This window comes from Halichoerus grypus, chromosome X (genome assembly GCF_964656455.1).
Source record: "Halichoerus grypus chromosome X, mHalGry1.hap1.1, whole genome shotgun sequence".
Lineage (NCBI taxonomy): Eukaryota > Metazoa > Chordata > Mammalia > Carnivora > Phocidae > Halichoerus > Halichoerus grypus.
This window is the reverse complement of record NC_135727.1, coordinates 29,744,069-29,766,089: the sequence shown is the minus strand read 5'-3', so window position 1 is coordinate 29,766,089 and position 22,021 is coordinate 29,744,069. Positions and strand designations below refer to the sequence as shown.

The 22,021-nt window shown below is 40.1% G+C and overlaps 1 protein-coding gene across 4 annotated transcripts in view; it reads right to left on the bottom strand.

Moving 5' to 3' along the window:
* Window positions 1-11,016, bottom strand: part of CUL4B (cullin 4B) — a 42,559-nt gene extending 31,543 nt beyond the window's left edge. For 2 of the 4 annotated variants that reach the window (XM_078064403.1, XM_078064404.1), the window contains exons 1-3: window positions 10,912-11,016; window positions 9,611-10,153; window positions 7,378-7,493 (exon numbers count right to left, since the gene is read on the bottom strand). In XM_078064403.1, the coding sequence (XP_077920529.1) occupies window positions 7,378-7,493; window positions 9,611-10,153; window positions 10,912-10,939 (687 nt within the window). In that variant the 5' untranslated portion in view covers window positions 10,940-11,016. Of the gene's footprint in view, window positions 1-7,377; window positions 7,494-9,309; window positions 9,425-9,610; window positions 10,154-10,911 lie in introns of those variants that run through there. The other 2 variants (XM_078064405.1, XM_078064406.1) reach the window with 2 other exon arrangements.
* Window positions 11,017-22,021: the final 11,005 nt, after the last annotated feature.

The window sequence follows — 22,021 nt, the reverse complement described above, 5'->3', positions numbered from 1 at the left end:
AACCAGACACCCCTCAAAAATAAATTATTAAAAAAAATCTGTTAAAAAATACAAAGGACTGAACCATGTGGTGCAAGGTCTAATATCATTTACATAAAAAAGCCAAAATAAATCAAAACACACACAGTTGTTTTTAGATACATAAAACACTGCTGGAAAAGATACTCCCCAAACTAATAATGTTTGTGGATAGAGGAACTAGCTGTGGGGAGGAGGGTAAAGGATAGGGTGGAAGTGAAACTTTTCACTACATGCTCTGTAATACTTTTTGGGCTTTGAACCAGATGAATATATATTAAGTACTCAAAAAACTTAAATATTCACCTCACCCAATAAACCTTTTCTATCTTCCCCACCACCACACTTTTCAGCACAGCATTCAAGGCTCAATCTTACCATTTTAGTAGTCTCAGGTCTGTTTATAATCTTCCACATACACCATGATCTAAACACTCTACTTTCCTTACTTTTTTAAGCAAGGTTTGTTTGGAGCAGTCATGTGTGCCTAAAACGGGGGCTTCCAAAAATTTCTGACAAGCCACAGCAAGAAATACATTTTATGTCACAATCCATTGTATATAAAATAAATTTATGTAATTGAGGGGCGCCTGGCTGGCTCAGTCGTTAAGCGTCTGCCTTCGGCTCGGGTCATGATCCCAGGGTCCTGGGATCGAGCCCCGCATCGGGCTCCCTGCTCGGCAGGAAGCCTGCTTCTCCCTCTCCCACTCCCCCTGCTTGTGTTCCCTCTCTCGCTGTCTCTCTCTCTGTCAAATAAATAAATAAATCTTTAAAAATAAATAAATAAAATAAATTTATGTAACTGAAACAAAATCTTCATGAAAGTACACTTATCATTACTATGTACGATGTTCTCCAATTATTTTCTATTTTGTCTTTTAAAAAATGCTGGTCAGGGCGCCTGGGTGGCTCAGTTGGTTAAGCGACTGCCTTCTGCTCAGGTCATGATCCTGGAGTCCCGGGATCGAGTCCCACATCAGGCTCCCTGCTCAGCAGGGAGTCTGCTTCTCCCTCTGACCCTCCTCCCTCTCATGCTCTCTGTCTCTCATTGTCTCTCTCGCAAATAAATAAAAATCTAAAAAAAAAAAAAAAAAATGCTGGTCATTAGGGTGTCTGGGTGGCTCAGTTGGACTCCCTGCTCAGTGGGGAGCCTGATTCTCTCTCTCTCTCTGCAGCTCCCCCTGCTTGTGTGCTCTGTCAAATAAATAAACAAAATCTTAAAAAAAAAAAAATGCTGGTCACAAACTACAATTTCATAAACCTACTAGAAGATAAGCACCTCAGGGGCAAGGCCTAAGTGATCTTCCCAGGGCATCTGTCCAGCTTTGCACACAGGAAGCAGTAACTGACTCAACAATGACTGTTTACTAAGTAAGTACTCTGTACCCTGTTAGGTGCTGGGATAGAAACATGAATAGGAAGGTGTTAAATCACTACTTAAAGTTTGGGATAAGCTCTATTTTATTCCAGATCTTTGAAATGCACTATTAGACATGTATTAAGTATTAATTATTTTCTCTCACTTCACATGCAATTATTTGTATCAAACAGACTTTCCATAGTTTTATAAGTCTCTTAAATAAAACTTTCTTTCTATGCAAGCTCCCAATCATTACTGGTAAAATATGCTACCTTAAATCCTTTTTGAAGGTAATCAGATATAAAATAGAAACATTCTAGCAAGGTTCTAACCGTTATTCCTCTAAATCTCAGCCCCTTACCCGCCAAAATCCATACATGTCACATCAACAAAAATGTCTGCAAAAATAAAAAAAAAACAAACATGTTTGTCTGATACAAACAAAACCATACACTCCAAAGAAATGTAAACATGTAGCAAATGAAATGTAAAACTATAGTTCCTGAAATTTGATGCTTTGGGGAATACAGGATTTAAGAAACTGCAAAGGCACAAAAGATTGCATCTGGGACAAGGGAACGGAAATGAGGGTGAGCAGTAAGCCTAGAATAAAAAATGAAGAGGATTAAAATAAGAATAAAAAACACAAAGACTACAAACATAATTAAACATGATAAGGGAGGAAATCTAGAAATTTTTCTGACTTAACAACAATAGACACCCAGAAAGATACTAAATTCCCATCAGGGTGCTGAACTCCGGTCATTGGCCTAATGGGTTGGGTCTTATTTTTCAAACCATATGTTTAAAGAAAGGAAAGCACACCACAAAGTTTTCAAGAACTGATACAGCAATAAAATCTAAATTATCTTTTTACATTTAGTAAAAATGGCTGAAATAAGATACTTGAAATACATCAAAAACTAAGAACTTGCAGAAAGGAAGCCAGACATGAAATCTAATTTTTCTTTTTACATCTAGTAAAAAGGTTAGTTTAAGTAAGACTAAAATTACCAAGGACTAAGAATTTGTAGTTGCACACTTTTTAAATTGCGGGGACAATACTGAGTACTAAATAAAGAGAGAAGCACTACATAATGTGATAGACTAAACTTAAAAAACATCAAGAGTGACAACAATTAAAAATAACCTCACATAGAACACAACTAGCTACTTATCAATATAGAATACAAAAGGGACGCCTGGGTGGCTCAGTTGGTTAAGCGTCTGTCTGCCTTCGGCTCAGGTCGTGGTCCAGGGGTCCAGGTGTCCAGGTGTCCTGGGATCAAGCCCCGCACGGAGTCCCTCATGGAGCCCCTCATGGAGCCCCACATTGGGCTCCCTGCTTAGCGGGGAGTCTGCTTCTCCCTCTGCCTCTCCTCCCTGGCTTGAGCTCTCTCTCACTTACGCTCTTTCTCGCAAATAAATAAATAAAATCTTTAAAAAATACATAGAATACAAAAGCTAATCATCTCTGCTAAGAACCTAACTGCTCTTCTGTAACCTCTGACTGCTTAAACAACCAGATTTTACAATGGGTAATAACCTGTACTGAGATGGACACACTATTTGCTTCCAGTCTTACGGTCATCTACTTGATAAATGAAGCATTACTAGAAAAGGCCATTATTTAAGATTTATTTCACAAAAAGCTAACCAAACAAGAGTTCCTATTATTAATAATAAATAAAATTATTTCCATCAGAATTGAAGTATGGACTAGGCTTGCCTTCAAAGAAAATAGCTAGACATTTATACTAAGGATAAATGTTATACTTTCATATATAAACAACCAGCCAGCTCCAGAAAAAAGTAGCTGATTTAAAAACACTACATAGCTACTTATACAAAGGCTGAGAACATGAGGAAAATGATCCCATTATTTAAAATACTCCAAATTCCAACGATTATAAGATACCACATGTAAAAAACAAGACACACTCTTAAGAAGTAAAGGACACTGTTCCTAGAGAGTTCCTCTCTTTTTCTATTATTTTTTCAATTTGGCTAATGGTGTCTACTGACACATATTTGGAATGTAATCTATTTATCAGCCAGCTGTTCTGGCCCCATGTGGATTTAGAATTTTAAAACATGTGTGTCTTTAGAGCTGTATAATAAAATATAATCTTAAAATAAAGGTATCTTTTTATGTTTTCTTAAGATTTTATTTATTTGACAGAGAGAGACAGCGAGAGAGGGAACACAAGCAGGGGGAGTGGGAGAGGGAGAAGCAGGCTTCCCGCCGAGCAGGGAGCCCGATGTGGGGCTCGATCCCAGGACCCTGGGACCATGACCTGAGCTGAAGGAGACACTTAATGACTAAGCCACCCAGGCACCCCTAAAGGTATCTTTTTAAAAGACTCATTTATTATCATCATCATCATTGATAACACCAATAAGTAGCAGACATTGTAAAAAGTAGTTTTTGCAGTATTTTGTTTACAGCTCAACAACCCTGCCATATAGGTAATGTTGGTCTTCCCATTTTACAAATGAGGAAAACAAGGCTTAGAGAAGTCACCTGCCCAAAATTATCATGAGTGGCAGATCTCTAATCTAAGGCAGGCTGATAAATCAAAAGTCAGTGCGCTTAACCATACTATCTGTAGTCAATCAAAAACAAGCAAACAAAAAAAAAATCCCCCCAAACCAAAACAACATTAACCACTGCCTCATACTTAGGATTTCAAGGTTGTCTAGAAAAGATAATTTTTAAACTCAAGCACAATTCTTATTTAAAATCACTTTTAACGGGGCACCTGGGTGGCTCAGTCGTTAAGCGTCTGCTTTCGGCTCAGGTCATGATCCCAGGGTCCTGGGATCGAGCCCCGCATCGGGCTCCCTGCTCTGCGGGAAGCCTGCTTCTCCCTCTCCCATTCCCCCTGCTTGTGTTCCCTCTCTCACTGTCTGTCAAATAAATAAATAAAATCTTTTTTAAAAAATCACTTTTAAAAGACATTTGTTTCTTGCAAATGCACTCAGAACCACATGTTCTTTTCTAGAAATTAAAAACTTAGGGAGGCAGTACATGCAATCCACACTAGGGACTTCCATGCTTGAGATTTAAAACATAACGGTTTTGCATGCACAGAAAAAAGTTCTGCATAGGCATATGCCAAATAAGCATTTACTTCAGAGACAGAGGGTAGGATGGGGGAATGAGGGGTTTGGTGAACTTCTGCTTGGTATACTACATACTCCTATAGTTTCAATTTTAGGAGAGTACTTTTTTTTTTTTTTTTTTTTTGCCATTTCCCTCCCCTACCCCCTCTTTAGGAGAGTACTTTTCATTTACATTTCAACCAGTCAAAATTAAACAAGCACCTGAAATCCAGATGGTATGAAGTAATTTTACTCCCTTATCTTTGTATCCTTTTTTGAACCTGAACATCTCAAAATAAACTTTCTGAGAACGATCCAAAGGAGCATTTATAAAATTAAGGTCAAAAACAACAGAAGAGCTAGAAACAAATGCTTTTGAATTTATTATAGCAGAAACAGTAAAGTACTGTGAAAAGTGCAGAGAGTAAAAAGTTGTAACACTGATGCTAGGCTAAAGAAATGCAACTGAACAATAGCAGGTAATAACTCTGAAGTAGAAGAAAATGAAAAACAAAAAATCCAAGCTGTGAACTCTTGAAACATAAAAGAATTTAACAGAATCAATTTATCAGGAAAAATATTTTTGAACCCAAAAGCTCTAGAAAAATATTCAAGGTAAATAAGGTTCATTAACAATCACAATCAATATGCTATAAATATAAAACATATAAAATAACATTATTGAAACTAAAGACGCTGTATACCACCATATCCAAATAAACACCATATACATGAAGGAAAAAAATTACCTTCTTTAAGGACCATTTTTTCCCTAAAGTGAAACTACTGGCCTCTCACACCGCACTACAGAGGTATTCGAAGTGCTGTGGCGTATTCCTGAAGCAGCACAGGAGCGCAAGTGCACTGGACTTGAAACTCGGGCATCTCAGTGCGACTCTGGGCACATTACTTAACTTCCCTGAAACTCAGTTTCCTCATCAATAGAGGAATAATAACTACTACCCCGTCTACTTCACCAAAGGGTTTCTATAATGCTTAAAAGATAATAAAAGATAAACCTAATTTGTAGAGGACCACCTGCACTATATGAAGAAAAGCTATTGGGCTACATGATCTCTTAAGGCCTTTCCAACTCTAATTCCATAATTCTACTTTTATTACTGTACAAGTCAGGAGCCACATATGTAATATACCAACATAGCCAAGTAAGTGGGCTTCTCCTTAATAGCTTAGTGCTACTACTATCTGACACACAGTGTTACAACGATTACATTTTATAACATTATTACTACCTGTTAAGCATCGTTGTGAGTGTTTTGCATGCACAGACTCGTTCAATTTTCACAGCAACAGAAACTGGTGATCTTAATTGACTTATTGCAAGTGAAAAAGCCACACTGTGACTTATGAAAGAGCTTTACTAGTGATAACATCATCTTATATTTCTGTAACATAGTGATTCAAGTTGTTTTTCACATCTTATTTGATTCTTAGAAGCAACCCCATGAGGTAGAGAGGACAAGTATTCTTTCCCCTGTTTTACAGAGGAGGAAACTGAAGCTGAGGGAGGTCTAGTTTCTTGCTCAAGATCAGAAGGGTAATAGGCGCCAAAAGAAGATCCCAAATCTGTCTTCGGACTCCTAATCCAGGGTTTGCCATTACCATACCACCTCTGCAACTAAAATGAATAGATAAAAACTACAAATTCTGATAAATCAAACCAACTTAATTTCTTACAAGGTATTTATCAATATGAAAAACACAAAAAGGGTGCCTGGGTGGCGCAGTCGGTTAAGCATCCGACTCTTCGTTTTGGCTCAGGTCATGATCTCGGGGTCGTGATGACCCCGAGTCAGGCTCCACACTCAGTTACAGTCTGCTTGAGATTCTCTCTCCCTCTGCCCTCCCCCCTGCTCAATAGCATATGCCGTCGCTCTCTAAAATAAATAAATCTTAAAAAAAAAAAAAGCACAAGCTATTGGGACTCTTAAGTATTTTTTTTATATGAAACTGCTTATGCTATAATGGAAAGTAACTTCTTGAAGTGGCTGTGTCAAAAATACAGTAGGGCAGGGGCCTCTGGGTAGCTCAGTTAAGCGTCTGCCCTCGACTCAGGTCAGGATCTCAGAGTGCTGGGATGGAGCCCCACATTGGGCTCCCTGCTCAGCGGGGAGTCTGCTTCTCCCTCTGCCTCTGCTTCCCCCCCAACCCCCGCTCATGCGTGCACTCTCTCTCTAATAAATAAAATCTTTAAAAAAATACAGTAGGGCAAAATATCATGGTAGTAAGCAGTCTAAATCAGTAATTGCCCTTAATAGTATATTTAAACTAAACACTTCAAGTATAGACCCATTTGTTAAGCAAAAGAAACAAACCTGAACCTCAGACCAAGTCAATGGACTACAATCTGATGCTCATTTTTTGGCTAAGGACTGTCTTGTACCCCAGAAAATAAAACAAACATAAACAGCAAGAAAAAGAAATGGCAAAAGGCTACTAATAAGGAGGAAGGATAAAGTACAGAGAACATTTGTATTTCTTGAGGCCTTTCCTATAGGCGAGTAACACCACTTAGCAAGAAGTACCATAACAGAATGACATGTCACCAGAAATCATCTTTGGGATCCGGGCTGTAGGATTCCATTATAGGTAAAACCTTGATTATACCAAGGTACTCCTCACTGTAAATTCTAATCAGAAGGGTCCAAGATAAACCCAATATATACCAATATGACTGTACTCATAGTTTGTCAGAATGTCAGAGTACATCAGAATGTGTAGTCTGATTATAAAATATAGTGCATAAATTAATCAAGAAATTTTCACTAGAAGGAAACCAAAAGTCTACATAAGGACTCATTTCAAAGTAAAATCCATCTACATACTACCTCAATTTATGCTAGCCAAATCTGGTTATCCACATTAATACATACCTGATAGAGTTCTTCTAAATTGTACTTAATCGAAGTACTATTCTGGATAGCTTCCACCGCTTCTTTCAGCTTCTGCCATGTTTCATCTGTGTAGTTCTCTGGTAATTTAGGCTTATCTAGATAATATGTACAAGGTTGATATCAGAATATGTAGCATATAGTAATGGAAGGATCCATTAAAGTACAATAATAGTATTACTGCTTTTTAAGGGTAAATTGTGATTTTTATAATTATTACATCTAAATATTAAAGTAGCTACTGTATTTAGGCTTAGCATAAAGAAAATTTGAAATGCCAGAATACTGTTTAAGTCATTTTGACTCACCTATTAGAATTAAAGGTGAGGTTTCTTTTTTTCAATTGACTGTATTGCTTCAAAAAATAAAAATTCAAGAATCACAGATAAAAAATAACAATCCTGATCTTATTCCATCACATGTAAAACCTAAGTCAGTCAACGTGAATTTTGCACCTGAGATTTAAAATACTGAATGTCTACTATGCACAAGGTACTTTCCAAACATCTTAATCTCCCTAACAATGCTCTAAGGAAGGTATTATTTATCCCTATCATGCAACCGAGAAAACTGAGGCTAGAAGACTCATTTAGAAAGGCTTGCCCAAGGTCATCAAAGCTAATCAATGGCAAAACTGAGATTCTAATCCAAGTCTGTTTGACCCTCACATTTATGCACCATCTACAAATGGAGAGAAACATCTTAACTCAGGTTTTAATTTAAACTACATCAATGAGCAGAGTGAAATTTAAAAAAAATTAAAACATCCAAATAACTCCAGAACCTATGTAGCATTTTCAGAATGGAAAGGACTATCTTAACCCAGGCTTTAAACTTCATTGACCAGCAATGAGTATTTTTTTTTTTAATTAAAACATCCTAATACCTTAATGATGTATTTTTAGTTTAAGAGGGAAAGAAAAAAACCCAAACAAAACCTCAGAAACCAGTATGCAAATGAAATTAGGATCATAGCTCATCCCTTTAAAAATTCTTGGCTATTAAATTGATATACTTTGACTGGAGCAGTGAACACATTAGCCAATTACAATTCACATTTACTTCAGAAAGGTCTACTATTAAATCAGAAAGATTACAACACTCTTAAGAACCTGGGGATGGGAGAGGAGTGAAGGAAAAAAAAGAGAAGGTTAAAAATAAACACCATAACCCTCTGCTTTAAACAAAACAGAGCACATTCCTGATTTCCACACTAATGTTGAAAACGCAAGCATTGAGAATCTAATTTTCTCAATACTAATATTTAGCCACAAGGCACTTATCTGGTAAATATTACTTCAGTTCATTCATTTACTTCTCCATTTAATAAACATCTTAGCATCTATTACCTCCCAGTTAAGGATGCTGAAAAACTAAGTCAGAAAAAGAGAAACACAGTCAACAGAAAAAAGTAATTCAGCTCAATTATGTTTTTAAAAAACTGTTGATTTTATATGCATCAATGCATTCATAATACTCTCAATCATGTATCTCAAACATAAAGTGAACAAATCTTCCTAAAAGCTGCAGGTCAGTACTTTAAAACCCATTTTAGTGAAAGAAAAAAAATAGATGTAGTAATTGTTCCTATCTTTAGACTAGTGGTACACAGAGTTACTACTTCTCTGTATACAGTATTTTTCACTTCCAAACCCTACCTTTGGAAAGAAATGCAGAGATCATAAATATTTTTCCCCAAATACTGCTTCCACAATGAGTTTCAAGAATATAGGATGCAACATTATAAATCTAACTATAAATCATCATTGAGCATGAAAAGATCACCATTGCTACCTGCATTTCTAGGGACTAGAAAATGTGGCCTACTGAAGCATAAAAATAAAAATCCCAGCAGTGCCAAGGCTCACCATGCACCTGAAATAAATAAACCTCTTTAGAACACAAATTTCTCACCTGTATAATCCAGATCAATCATACCGATTGTCAATGTTATAATGAGTAACAGATTAGATATAAGCTGAGCCAGACATCAAAATACTGCACAGAAACACTCGGTGTATGCTTCAGCACAAGAATACTAACCACCCCCGGAAAATGAACCCTCCACCCAAAAAAGGACCTCCCTCCACCTCATTGATTATGCATAAAACATTAGGCTACCTCTATACTGTTTAATATATTAACATAAATAGAGCACGTGACCGCTCAAGTGTCAAATCCTTAGTAGGTGATTATGGATTTTGGCCTTGGTTACCTTTAAAGTTCTTGATCACTAACTTCTTAGCAGAGCCAGGCTTGCTGTTAGCAAAGCTAGAAGTGGTGGTAGAAGATTTGGCTAGGCCGTTTGCGTGATGCCCCGAAGCCACAGAAGAGATTAATATACTCTTATTTTTAAGTTGCTGCTGCTGAGATGTTGCAGCAGTTGGTGAAGATGAGGAGGAAGAGGAGGAGGATTCCTCAGCCATCTTCGCATCAAACCCTACAAACTCCAGGGTGTCTTCAAAACGCAGCTTCTTCTGTATCGGTACGTGGCTGGAAGTAGCCACTGAAACCCCCAGGCAGAAGGACGAGGTTGAAGGGGATGCCGAATCCCTGGGTTGTAAAGGAGGAGTGGAAGAAGAGGAAGAGGTGGAATCAAAGTCTTCTCTCTCGTTACTACTGTTACTGCTGCTACTGCTGCTGCTGTTTAACTTTCTCTTCTTGGCAGAGGTGGGCGGAGTGGTGCTGGTATTACCATCAGTGGCAGATCTGACCTCCTGAGCGGCAGCAGCAGCTGAGGGATTGGGGGAAGAAAAACCTGTTGGAAACATGAAAATAGCGGGGTCAACAGGCAGAGGAGCATCAAAAATCTACGTTTATATGCCTGCGTGCGTGTAGGAGAGAAGGTGGCAATGCTAGAGGGGGAAGGGAAGAAAGAGAGGAGAAACACAGAGGACGAGAAGGAAAGTGAAGGGGGGGCTACACCGGGGGAATGGGAGGGTTTGGGAAGGCGGATAGGCTGACACCAGGAGTGAGCCGAACGAGGGGGGAGAGCGAATGAGGAGGCAGACAGGTAAACGGCAGTGCCGTCCCCCTCCCCTGCTTTTCGGTCTCTCTCCCCCCTTTCTGCAGGAGCGACTCAGTGAGTCTGTGAGGCTGCAGCTCCTCCTCCTTTTCTCCCTCTCTCTGGGAGGGGAGATGCCGTGGTTGGGGGGAGGGGGAAGGGGGAGGGGGAGAGAACCAGGGCTTGTTATTGTCAATAGCACAAGAGGCTAAAGATGGCGCCACTTCCGGTCACGCGGCGGCGAGGGAGGGGCGGCGTCTGTCCTCGGGAGTGGGGGGTGGAGAGAAGCACTGCAGGCGCCCGGGGGGCGGGGGAGCTGGCTCCAGGAGAGGCGGCGGGAAAGCGGCGGCTAAGGAGCCCAAGACGCTCGTGCTCCTTCGCTCGCTCTCGCTGTCCTTCCCCCTCCCTCTCCCGTCCCCTTCCCTGGCAGCACTGTCCTCCCCCGGCCCGCCGGTAACTCCCACCCCCTCCTTAACGGTCCCGCGGGGAGCTTCGCGCTGCAGCGCCCTTACCGGAAGTGACTGGGCAGACACTTTTCATAGCGCCCAGATCCCGAAGCCCCCAGGTCCGCAGGACTTGAGTTGGGGGGGGAGGGGGAGGGAGAAAAGGGGGGGGAAGAGAAGTGGACAGGGAGGAGGGGGCGGGCTTTCGAGACACCTCCCGAGCTCCTGATTGGAGCTTTCTGAACGCGAGGCGGGCCGGGTGGGGGGAAGGTGGCGGGAGAAGCAGCGGGAAGAAGCCTGAAGGGGAGGGAAGGTGGTGACGGTGAGGGGCGGGGTGAGCTAGCTGGGAAAAAAGAGGAGGAGGAGGACGAGAGGAAGGGAGGGAGTAAAAAGTTAGGGAACCGAGAATGGAAACTTTGAAAGAGATAAAGGAATAAGGAGGGGTTGCAAGGCAAGGGGAGTAACCCGACATGGAGGAAAACATAATCATGGCATTATGCCTGGTGCTAAGGAGAAATGTCATGATGTTAAAATAGGAAAGGAAAAGAAAAAGATCTTAGATACAAGGAAAAGAAAATGAGTCTTTGCTTCGATTGAGCTATAAATTGTTTCTTTTTTGTCAAGGACACCCCTGACCCAATATGAATAGGGCCTGAGTTTTGATACCTTTCTCAGTAATGTAGCTGCAAATCTTTTTACCTTCCTAACAGGAGCATTTTCTAAGATGGCTGGCTAGAGTTAAGGGTGCATTCTAAGGCCCAAGAAACAGGAAGGTAATTAACACCTCCCCCCAACACATACACACACACAACACAGTTCCCAGTACCAAGCCCAACCCCGATCTCCTCCGTCATCAATCCAGCAATTTACAAACTAAACATAGCCACTTTTACTAAATCTTAGTTCATATACGGTTTCAAAGAACACATTTTAGGAGAATGACATTGGCAAAAATCAATGTTTTCTACCAATGTATTCCACAAGCTCAAATTTCAAAATGGATTACTCATAAGGACAAACCTCTAAATTTGGTTAAATTAGCAACAATAAACCTTGTAAATTTCCTCCTGGGAGTTTTTATTTAATGCGAGGGCATGGTGGGGGGCAGCACAATGTCAAATAAAACTAGGTCTGCCAACCTGTTGATCATTCTAACTCAGAAACATTCAACAAGCATGTACTGAAAGACTTTATGCCACACACTATACCAGGTCCCTGCCATTGAGAAAGCCAGTAGGGGAAGACAATTTCAAAACTAATTTCTGTAACAGTTCTATAACAAATGTACAAAGTACTCTGGAAACAGGTGAATCAAGAGATTTGGAGGAATTTTGGGAATAGTCAGTTTCACAGAGGAATTGTTTATGCTGGGTCCCAAAGTGGGAATTGCCAAAAAGACAAGAGGGGAGAAGGTGAAAGGCATTCTGGGCAGTGGAAATGGGCAAAGCAGGGAGTTGTGAAAGGGCCTGGCCTGTTTATGGAAATATGGAAAGTGCAATGAAGCTAGAAAGTAAGATGTCTGGTTGGAAGTAAGGAAAATGAGGCTCAAGAGTGCCTGGGTAGGGGCCAAGGGCAGGTTGCCCAAAATGTAACACAATGACATACTGATTATTTTGAATTGAAGCTACTTAGGAAGCAACTGGTGCAAGGACAGGAAGACCCTCTGCTGTCCCCCTGAAAGCAAGAAACAAATCTCCCATAAGAAAAATATCTTCCCTGTACTAAGATGTAAAAAAAAAATCCTTATTACCAGAGACAGACTTTAAAGTTGAGGAAGCTGCAGAAACATTTTTCTAATCTACCTCAATCTAAATTCTGCTTAGAATTCCCTACTAATTAAAGCTCCCAAACACCTGTTTTCTTTATCCTGTCAATTCCTCACGTTTGTTGTTTCATTGTCTAAAATGTATAAAAACTGCCTGTCTTAATCATTTCTTGGGGGTCTCAATTTCATTATTGGGCCTCTGTGCCCACATAATAAAACTTCGGGTTTTTCCTCTTATTAATCTGTCTCATGTAAATTTAATTCTTAATCCAGATGGAAGACCTTGAAGGGTAGAGGAAGAATTTTTCCTTCCCTCCTCTGGCACACAAAGCCAAAAATCTGGTCTACCCTGTAGCCTAGGGTAGACAGCAAGGAGAGGAGGGAGCAAGCTGGGCTTTTAAAAGCAGGGGAGTAATAGGATGGTGGGTGGTGTAGAAGCAGTTTGTATTGTATAGTTTGAGATAGACAAATCAGAACTCTAAGAATAAATCCATTTTCTAGCTGTTTATATAAAAAGCCCACTTTTTATTTATGTATTTATTTTTAAAATTTTAGGTCTTCAAAGGTCTTTGGTTAAAGTGCAAACCCTCCTAGAAAGAGGTACCACCTTGAGCCACTATCAGCTTTGTGCCGTTTGATGACAATTGGCTGAGAGCAAGGCTCTAATGGAACTTGGGCCCTAGAGCCACAGAACTGTGATTGAGGCTGAAAAGGGGGGAAGATGGACTCCTATCTTCTTTGAATGTACCGTTTTGTTCTTGCTGCCTAAAATGAGACTGTAAACTCTTAAAGCCAAGGAAGGTATCCTAAAACATTAAACCCTCCTTTATTGTGTCTCATATTTCACACGATGCTGAAAAACTGTAAACGCAGTGTAAATACTTATTGAATATCTCATTGAATGAGACTAAAATAATGCCATGTCTTTACAGGGGAGGATTAACTGGCTAATTTTCCAGATTTAATGAACAAGGTTGTTCTAATTTGTATAGTTATATTCCTTAGAAGGGTATATGGATGGGCCAGCTGATAATGGCTCAAATTGATACCTTTTCTAGAAGGATTGGCAATTTAACCAAAGACTTCTCAAGACCAAAAAAATGGGGCTTGTTCTAATTCATGTAATTATATTTCTTAAAGGACAAAAAGATGGAAAACTGCTTTTGCCATTCAAAGATAAACTTTTATACTAACATAAAGCATAGCTGACTCTTGTTAATATTCAACTACATTCTTGGCTCTAAAAGCACAGATCCTTGGCTCTTGAGTGCTAGCTCACTTTGAATGACCTGGTAGTCTAACTTACTATTTAAGTTTTCCATGAAATATCTTTAAACGAGTTTTGTGGGAAAAATATTTTTCTTTTTTATCTTGGTCACTAATAGTAATCTTCTTTTGATATCCTAACAACCTTATTTTGGTCAATCCTCACATATTTAGCACATCTTGATATGGATATGTAATTTTAATAATGATTTTTAAATTTAACATTTAGATTTTGTGGCACAAACCAACTTAGATATTACTATGTGATGTGTAAGGGCCAGAACTTTGTGCCTTCTTGGACCCTTGGACCAATTTAAAAAGAAGAAAAACCTTCCATGTTTCTTTGTAAAACATCTTTTAAATCAAGAATCAAATAATTGGGCTAATTAAAACATAAACATATATATTCTATACACCTAAACATTTGCCAACCAACGTTAAACAAATTCTCAACATTAAAATACATTTCTCAAGGTTGAACTCACTGAAACCACAATAATCAAGACATGCGATGTAGGACACCATACAATTATGGCCATTATCAGACTAAACCAGATTGGGCACTTAACACATACTCCATATATAGAATCTTTCATCTTGTGAGTTCAACTCATACCTTAGAAACATTAATTAAACTTTACAGTGCTGCCAGATGAAGTATAGTTATTATTGGTATTCTTTTAATCAAGCAAATAAAATAAATCTGTAGCTATTTATAAAGGTAAATATACACATAAAGGAAGAAATACAAAGGCACGACTAGTTTTTCTAATGTCCATTCCCCTATTTCAGCAGTCATGTCTCTAACAAAGAGTATGACCTGTTTCCTTTTTTTGATCACGGGGATTCCCCAAGGTGCTTGATTCTGAGTCTTCTCCAGACATCTCAGAGCTGGGGTCATCCGCGGACATATTCACGAAAGCCTTGTTATCCACGGGTGGGATTTTCCTTAAAAATAGGAGAGACTGCTTGCTTAGGAGAATACTAAAAATGTTTCTGCAGCAATCATTGTTTAGGAATGTGTCTAGAAAACACAACTGGTGGATAAACGGTAGTCCATGTTCCCTATCTGCCTTTCTGAAGGACCATCTTTGAAGCTGGGAAACACAGAAAAGGCAAACCAAGCTGCAGTGAGGTAGCCAACATTACATCATAATAAGGGCTTTGTGATGCTATCAACAGCAAGGGGCGGCTAGGGGACGACCGAGGAGGTCAAAGCTTAAGCAAAGATGGTCCAGCAACACAATGTGAATTCACCCCTTGCCCATCCTAGAGTTTAAAGCAAGGAACCTGATAACAAATGCTAAACCCGTGGTGCTCAGTACAATGTAAATAAAGAACACAGACCTCATATTTTTAACAAAATCATTTATCTTCTACATAAAATATCAACTGAAGACTTACCGACTTGGGTACATCAAACATTTGAAGACAGCCCCTTAGCTCAGAGATTTTACCTACAGTTATAACCTGTGAACCATCTGGAAAGCAGATTTAAGGACTAACAGTTAGGGCCAGGCCGTTTTCCCTGGGGGTTTGGGGTGGAGGACTAGATCAGCCACAGATTACTTCCTTTGGTGCTGCCAAGCACTTGCTTATTGTGGAATTGCTGGGCCTATTTTTAACCTTCCCTTCACTTTATCAATGACTCTCACAGTCCCTCCCACCCTGCTTTAAGATTTGATCTTCCAAAGACATTTGGCTTTTCTTTTTCTCAAGAGCAAGGCCGTTTTAGGCTTAAATCAGTGGTTCCCAACTCCAAATAAACAACAGAATTGCCTGGGGACTTAAAAAAAAAAACAAAACACCTTTGCCCAGGTTTTGAAACTAGTCCAGCTGAATTAGAATCTCTGTGAGTAGGGCCTCAATTATCATTATTTCTAAGAAGCTTTCAGGGTGAACTACATACCTCCAAGATTGAGACCCCAGCTGTAGGTGAACTAAGTACCATCGTGATTTGAATGAGGCTGATAAGCCCTTGTACTCTTTAATGCCTGAAATTTCACAATTATTTATTCATTCCTTTTGATAAAAATAGTCTCCTTCTCTAGGACTCCTTTTTTCAAATGCAAATTAGCCAGGGAGACTCAGTCCTGACCCTTTAAGGTGAATGCTCCTTGAACAAAGGATAATACAAGAGTCCTAAGTGCCTGGAGGTAAACAGAACTAGGACTAGGCATTGCAATGGGGGTGAGGGGTGGGTAAAGCTACCATCAAGGAAGGAAAGATTTCTCAGAGTACATTTTGCTGATCTCACAGTATTGCCTGGGGCCAATCCTGCTTTATGATGACTGCATATTTAAGATCTAGTCAAGTTTATCTCAGCTGCCAAAAGCTTATTCAAAGAAATTTAAATATTTTTTATAAGCAAAACAAAGACCAGACATTGGGAATGTAGATTTGGGGCTATCTATAAATGCCCAATGCTGAATTATTCACCATATGGGTGTTTCTATTGCCAAGTGATCTGTTTTTCCTGATTCCATTAAATGTCCTTTATTCCCACCAATAGCATTATTTTTCTTGCCAATTCATTTGGTCATTCAACAAAAATGTATTGAGCAACTACTCTGGGCAAGGCATGGTGCTAGATGTCATAAGGGAATACAGAACTAATACAAAATTCCATTTGTGGTTGATTTTACAGTTTTTCAAAGCACTTTCACACACAATCTTATTTTATCCTCATAACCACACTATGAGATAGGTCAGGTGCCATCCCCATTTCACAGATGAGAAACAGGCCCAGGGAAGGAGGTTAAAATGACTTGCCAAAGACACGAAGCACACAGACTTAAACCAAACCCACTTTTTCTCAAAACCCAAATATGGTACTTCCCAAAATTTCCAGTTTAGTAAGGAGACATGCCATAAAATTGTCACAAGTAATAGACAAGTTAGGAAAAGACGTTCAGAGCCCCACTCACCAGGAGGAAAAAAAGAAAAGAGGGATAAAAAAAAAATTACTCCTTTATTGAGATGAGCTAAATCATAGTGCCCAACAGGAGACCAAGCTTGGATTCAGTTCAGGCAGGACCCAGCAGCAAGCAATGCACATTCAAGGAGACAGTAGCAATTTGGTTCTAGAGAATCAGAATCAGTCCATTTAGCTGGATGCTCAGCCAATGGCTGATCTTCACCAGAGGTAGAAACCAGCTCCCTCTCCTAGCCAAATCCAGACAAACACTGAACAAGCCTTGCCTGAGGACCTGTTATGATCCAGTCACTGAGTATACAAAGACAACCCTTGCCCTCAAACAGTCCTCAATTGGCCTAGTGGGTGAGGCAGACAATTAGAGGACAGAGTGATAAAAGGAACACAGAGAGCCACCCGCACAGCCTAGGAAGATGGGGGGGGGGGTCGAGATAAGGTGGGGCTGGGGAGTTACAGAATAGTTTCCAGAGAAAATAATAGCTTCCAGAGAAAGTAATTCAATTTAAATCTGTGAGGGTAAGTGGGAATTAACCGGGCAAGAAGAGTGGGAGGGGGCAGGGGGCACAAAGAAGGAAAACAGGGTACAGGTTTAAATCCTGAAGGTGAGAAAGACTAAGACATATTTAGGATCTGCAAGGCAACTAGTTCTCAGGGAATAGTTTGGCCTAACCGAAACCCCTAGAGTGTTGAGGGAAATCAAGGCAGCATCCCAGTCTCAAATCTAGTACAGTAAGGCTTAGGCCCCTTATTAGCACCAGGCCTTACTCCTATCCTGTACTTGCTGCTGGAGTGGTGCCTACTGGTTCAGGAATGGGGGGGGGGTGGATGCGGGGGGGGCATGGGGAGAGAGAAGCATGGGAAACAAGGTAATGAGAAGGAAATGATAATGCAGATGCACATGTGACCACAATACTGGACAATGCTACAGGAATTCAGATGAACTAGAGCAGAGTTTGGGAAAGGATGGTCAGGGGAATGAACCCAGCCAGCTGCCTCTTTTATAAAAAAAGTTTTATTGGAGGGGTGCCTGGGTGGCATAGTTGGTTCAGCATCTGACTCTTGGTTTCAGCTCAGGTCTGATCTCAGGGTAGTGAGATCAAGCCCTGCATCGGGCTGCATGCTCAGTGCAGTCAGCTTGAGTTCTCTCTCCCTCTCCCTCTGCCCCTCCCCCCTTTACTCTCTCTCTCTCACTGAAATAATGAAATTTTTTTTTTTTATTTGACAGAGAGACACAGCGAGAGAGGGAACACAAGCAGGGGGAGTGGGAGAGGGAGAAGCAGGCTTCCCGCCGAGCAGGGAGCCCGATGCGGGGCTCCATCCCAGGGCCCTGAGATCATGACCTGAGCCGATGGCAGACGCTTAACGACTGAGCCACCCAGGCGCCCTGAAATCTTTTTTTTTTAAATAAGAAAGTTTTATTGGAATACTGCCGTACTCATTCATCTACATATTTTTTGTGGCTGCTTTTGTGCTAAAACAACAGAATTCAGTAGTTGGGACAGACCATATGGGCAGCTAAGAGCCTAAAATATTTCCTATCTAGTCCTTTACAGAAAAAAGAAATTGCTGACCTTTGCCCTTGAATAGACTCAGTGCTAATAATAGATCTATGGAGACTGTATAGTGGTGGCCCAAGGGGGAAGTGATTAAAACATGCTAAGGATTTTCTGTTCCTAGTCTGCATCACCTTTGATACAGACCTCAAAAAACAGCAAGAGAATATTCTCTGATAGAATGACTAAATAAATTGGGGTATAGTCACACGATGAAATACTACATGACACCAAAAAATTAATTATAGCTACATGCATAAATCACAAAAATGTTACATGAAAAAAGCAATAATTACAGAATATATGCAACTGATAACTTTTTGTAAAGCTCAAAAATAAGGAAAACTTAAATGGGTAGAAAATATGGTAAAACCATTAAAATATAGAAGGGAAAACATAAGCACAAAATCCAGGATAGGGGATTGCTCTGGGGGAAGCAAGGGGGAGAATTTAGGTAGATTCAAAAGCATTGGTAATGTTCTAGTTCTTAGGTTGATGATGGGTACATGGGTGTTTGTTTTCTTATTATGCTCCATAAATTACATGTCACACATATTCTTCTGTATGTATTAAAATTATATAATAAAATTTTTTATTTTTATTGTTATTATTTTTTCAAGTAGGCTCCACACGGGGCTTGAACTCATGACTGTGAGATCAAGACCTGAGCTGAGATCAAGAGTCAGACACCTGGGGCGCCTGGGTGGCTCAGTCATTAAGCATCTGCCTTCGGCTCAGGTCATGATCCCGGGGTCCTGGGATCGAGCCCCGCATCGGGCTCCCTGCTCCGCGGGGCACCTGCTTCTCCCTCTCCCGCTCCCCCTGCTTGTGTTCCCTCTCTCGCTGTGTCTCTCTCTGTCAAATAAATAAAATCTTTAAAAGAAAAAAAAAGGCAGACACCTAACCGACTGAGCCACCCAGGTGCCCCATAATAAGTTTTTTTTTAAGTATAAGGACGAGGGTGCCTGGGTGGCTCAGTCAGTAGAGCATGCGACTCTGTGAGTTCAAGCCCCATGTTGAGCATAGAGATTTCTTTTTTTTTTTTAAGATTTTTTTTTTATTTATTTGAGAGTGAGAACAGGAGAGGCGTAGAGGGAGAGAATCTTCAAGCAGACTTCCTGCTGTGCACAGAGCCTGATACTGGGCTCGATCTCACTACCCATGAAATCATGACCTGAGCGGAAACCAAGAGTCAGACAATTAACTGATTGAGCCACCCAAATGCCCCTGGGCAAAGAGAAATCCTTTTAAAAAAAAATGGGAAACAAGGAGTTTTTAAAAATAATAATGGTAATAATAATGAAGTATAAAGACCAAGCGGTGACTTGTTGAACGCTAGAGCACAGCAGTTTGGAGAAAGAATAGCTGGCAGAGATGGCAAATGACAACTAGGACTGATCTTTGGAACATTTAGGCATTTCTCATGGATTCCTTTGGGACCTGGGGGAATCCCCCTCCAACCTGGTGGAAGAATGGACTTTCCATGGTCCGCAAAATGGGGACGCAGAGTTGTTGTAATTGTTTATTAATTATACAAATCTGAACTTAATTTGTAGTATCAGGATGGCAAGATCTGGAAACCTAGGGGTTACTTGAAAAAGGGAACAGCGTGTGCAAACACATGGAGGTATGAGAAAAATCATGGCCCATTTAAGCAAATGCAAGTATTACCATGCTGTGTGACTGATGTGCAGTAGGCTTGATGGACGGATGGTGGGAGATGAAGACAAAGAGGCAGGCAGGGTTCAGATCATGGAGAACATTATATGCCATGCTCCAGAGTCTGGATTTTATCTAATAGGTTATGGGTAACCATTGAAGGGCTTCAAGCAGGGAAGGAGTAATGAACAGCTGTACATTTAGAGATGTCCAGGTCTCAGGGCATCTGGGTGGTTCAGATGGTTAAGCATCTGCCTTCGGCTCAGGTCATGATCCCAGGGTCCCGTGATCAAGCCCCACGTTGGGCTCCCAGCTCGGCGGGGAGTCTGCTTCTCCCTCTCCCTCTGCCTGTCTCCCTGCTTGTGAGATGTCCAGGTCTCAACAACCTTTAACCACAAAATAAGGTGATACCTCCCCTAACTCTCTGCTCCCCAACTAAACCCATTCCTTAAAAGTAATCTCAGTTAACAGTTTGCTAATTAAAGTCTTTTACTGGCTGCCTGGGTGGCTCAGTCGGTTAAGCATCTGCATTCAGCTCAGGTCATGATCCCAGGGTCTGGGATCAAGTCCCACATCGGGCTCCCTGCTCTGTGGGGAGCCTGCTTCTCCCTCTCCTCCCCGCTTGTGCTCTCTCTCTCTCTCTCTCTGGCTATTTCTGTCTGAAATAAATAAATAAAATCTTAAAAAAAAATAAAGGTGACCTGATACATATCTTTTTCTTTTTTTAAAGATTTTATTTATTTATTTGAGAGAGAGAATATAAGCAGGTGTAGGGGCAGAGGGAGAGGGAGAAACAGACTCTCCGCTGAGCAGGGAGCCCGACCCGGGGCTCGATCCCAGGACCCTGGGATCATGACCTGAGTTGAAGGCAGACACTTAAGCAACCGAGCCACCTAGGTGTCCCTAAAGTCTTTTTCTATACATTTAGCAACATAGTTATTGCTTTAAAAAAATAGATCATACTTATATGAATTGTTTTGCGACTTTATTTTGCTTACTAGTGTATCACGGACATCTTTCCTTGTCAGTATACATAAATCTGCCTTCCCACTTTTAAGGGCAGCATAGTATACTGTATGTGAATACACATATTCCTATCGCTTAAAAAATCTAATTATTGCTTTATTGTTTCTTTTTCCTCTTTCTTACTGGACTGACTGAACTTCCTTTTTACCTTTTTTTCAACTATTAGTTGTTGGGAACTTCTACGCACTAAATTCTATTAGTGGTTATCTTTCAGTTTTGTTAACTTATACAAATGACTTACAAACACATTCCTGTAAAAAATATATATATATAAAAGGATATAAAATAAGAAGTCCCTTCACTGTTAGGTTTGGTACATAGCCCTCCTCAGCATTTATGTACATATATTTTATATATACAAATAGGAAGCTTTGGTATTTTTTAATGGTATCATTACTGTATATTTGGCTCTACAATTTGCTTTTTAAATGTAATATACTGTGGGGATCTTTCCATGACAGTACATGAAATCTCACTCTTTTTAAGGGCTGCAAACTATTTCATAGTAAAGACATACCATGTTTATTTAACCACTCTCTTATTTTTCGATATTTGGTTATTTCTAGTTTTTTTCTAGACGTATTCTTAACAATTATTTGTATTTAACTCTGTATTTCACTTTTACTAGTTCATTTACTCACCCTTTATCTTCTGAGATGGCCACATCATCACTCCCATTCTGATTCTGATTACTGTGACATAGTCTGTCTTTAAAAGGCCACATTAGAAAACAGAATTCATGTTTACAGCAGTCCTCTCCCACATCTGTATGGTGTTCTGGATTCATTGACTCTGGCTTCTCAATCAGTTGCACCCTATTTGTTTCATATCTTCAAGAAAATCCTCACAATTTTGGCCAGCTAACCACACCCTTACCCATCATCCCTTATGGTTACAGCTCTAATATTTAGTTTTCTTCTTTCATTTAATGTTAACTTGGGGAGAAAAAGCGCAATTGTTCAGACTAACATCTTA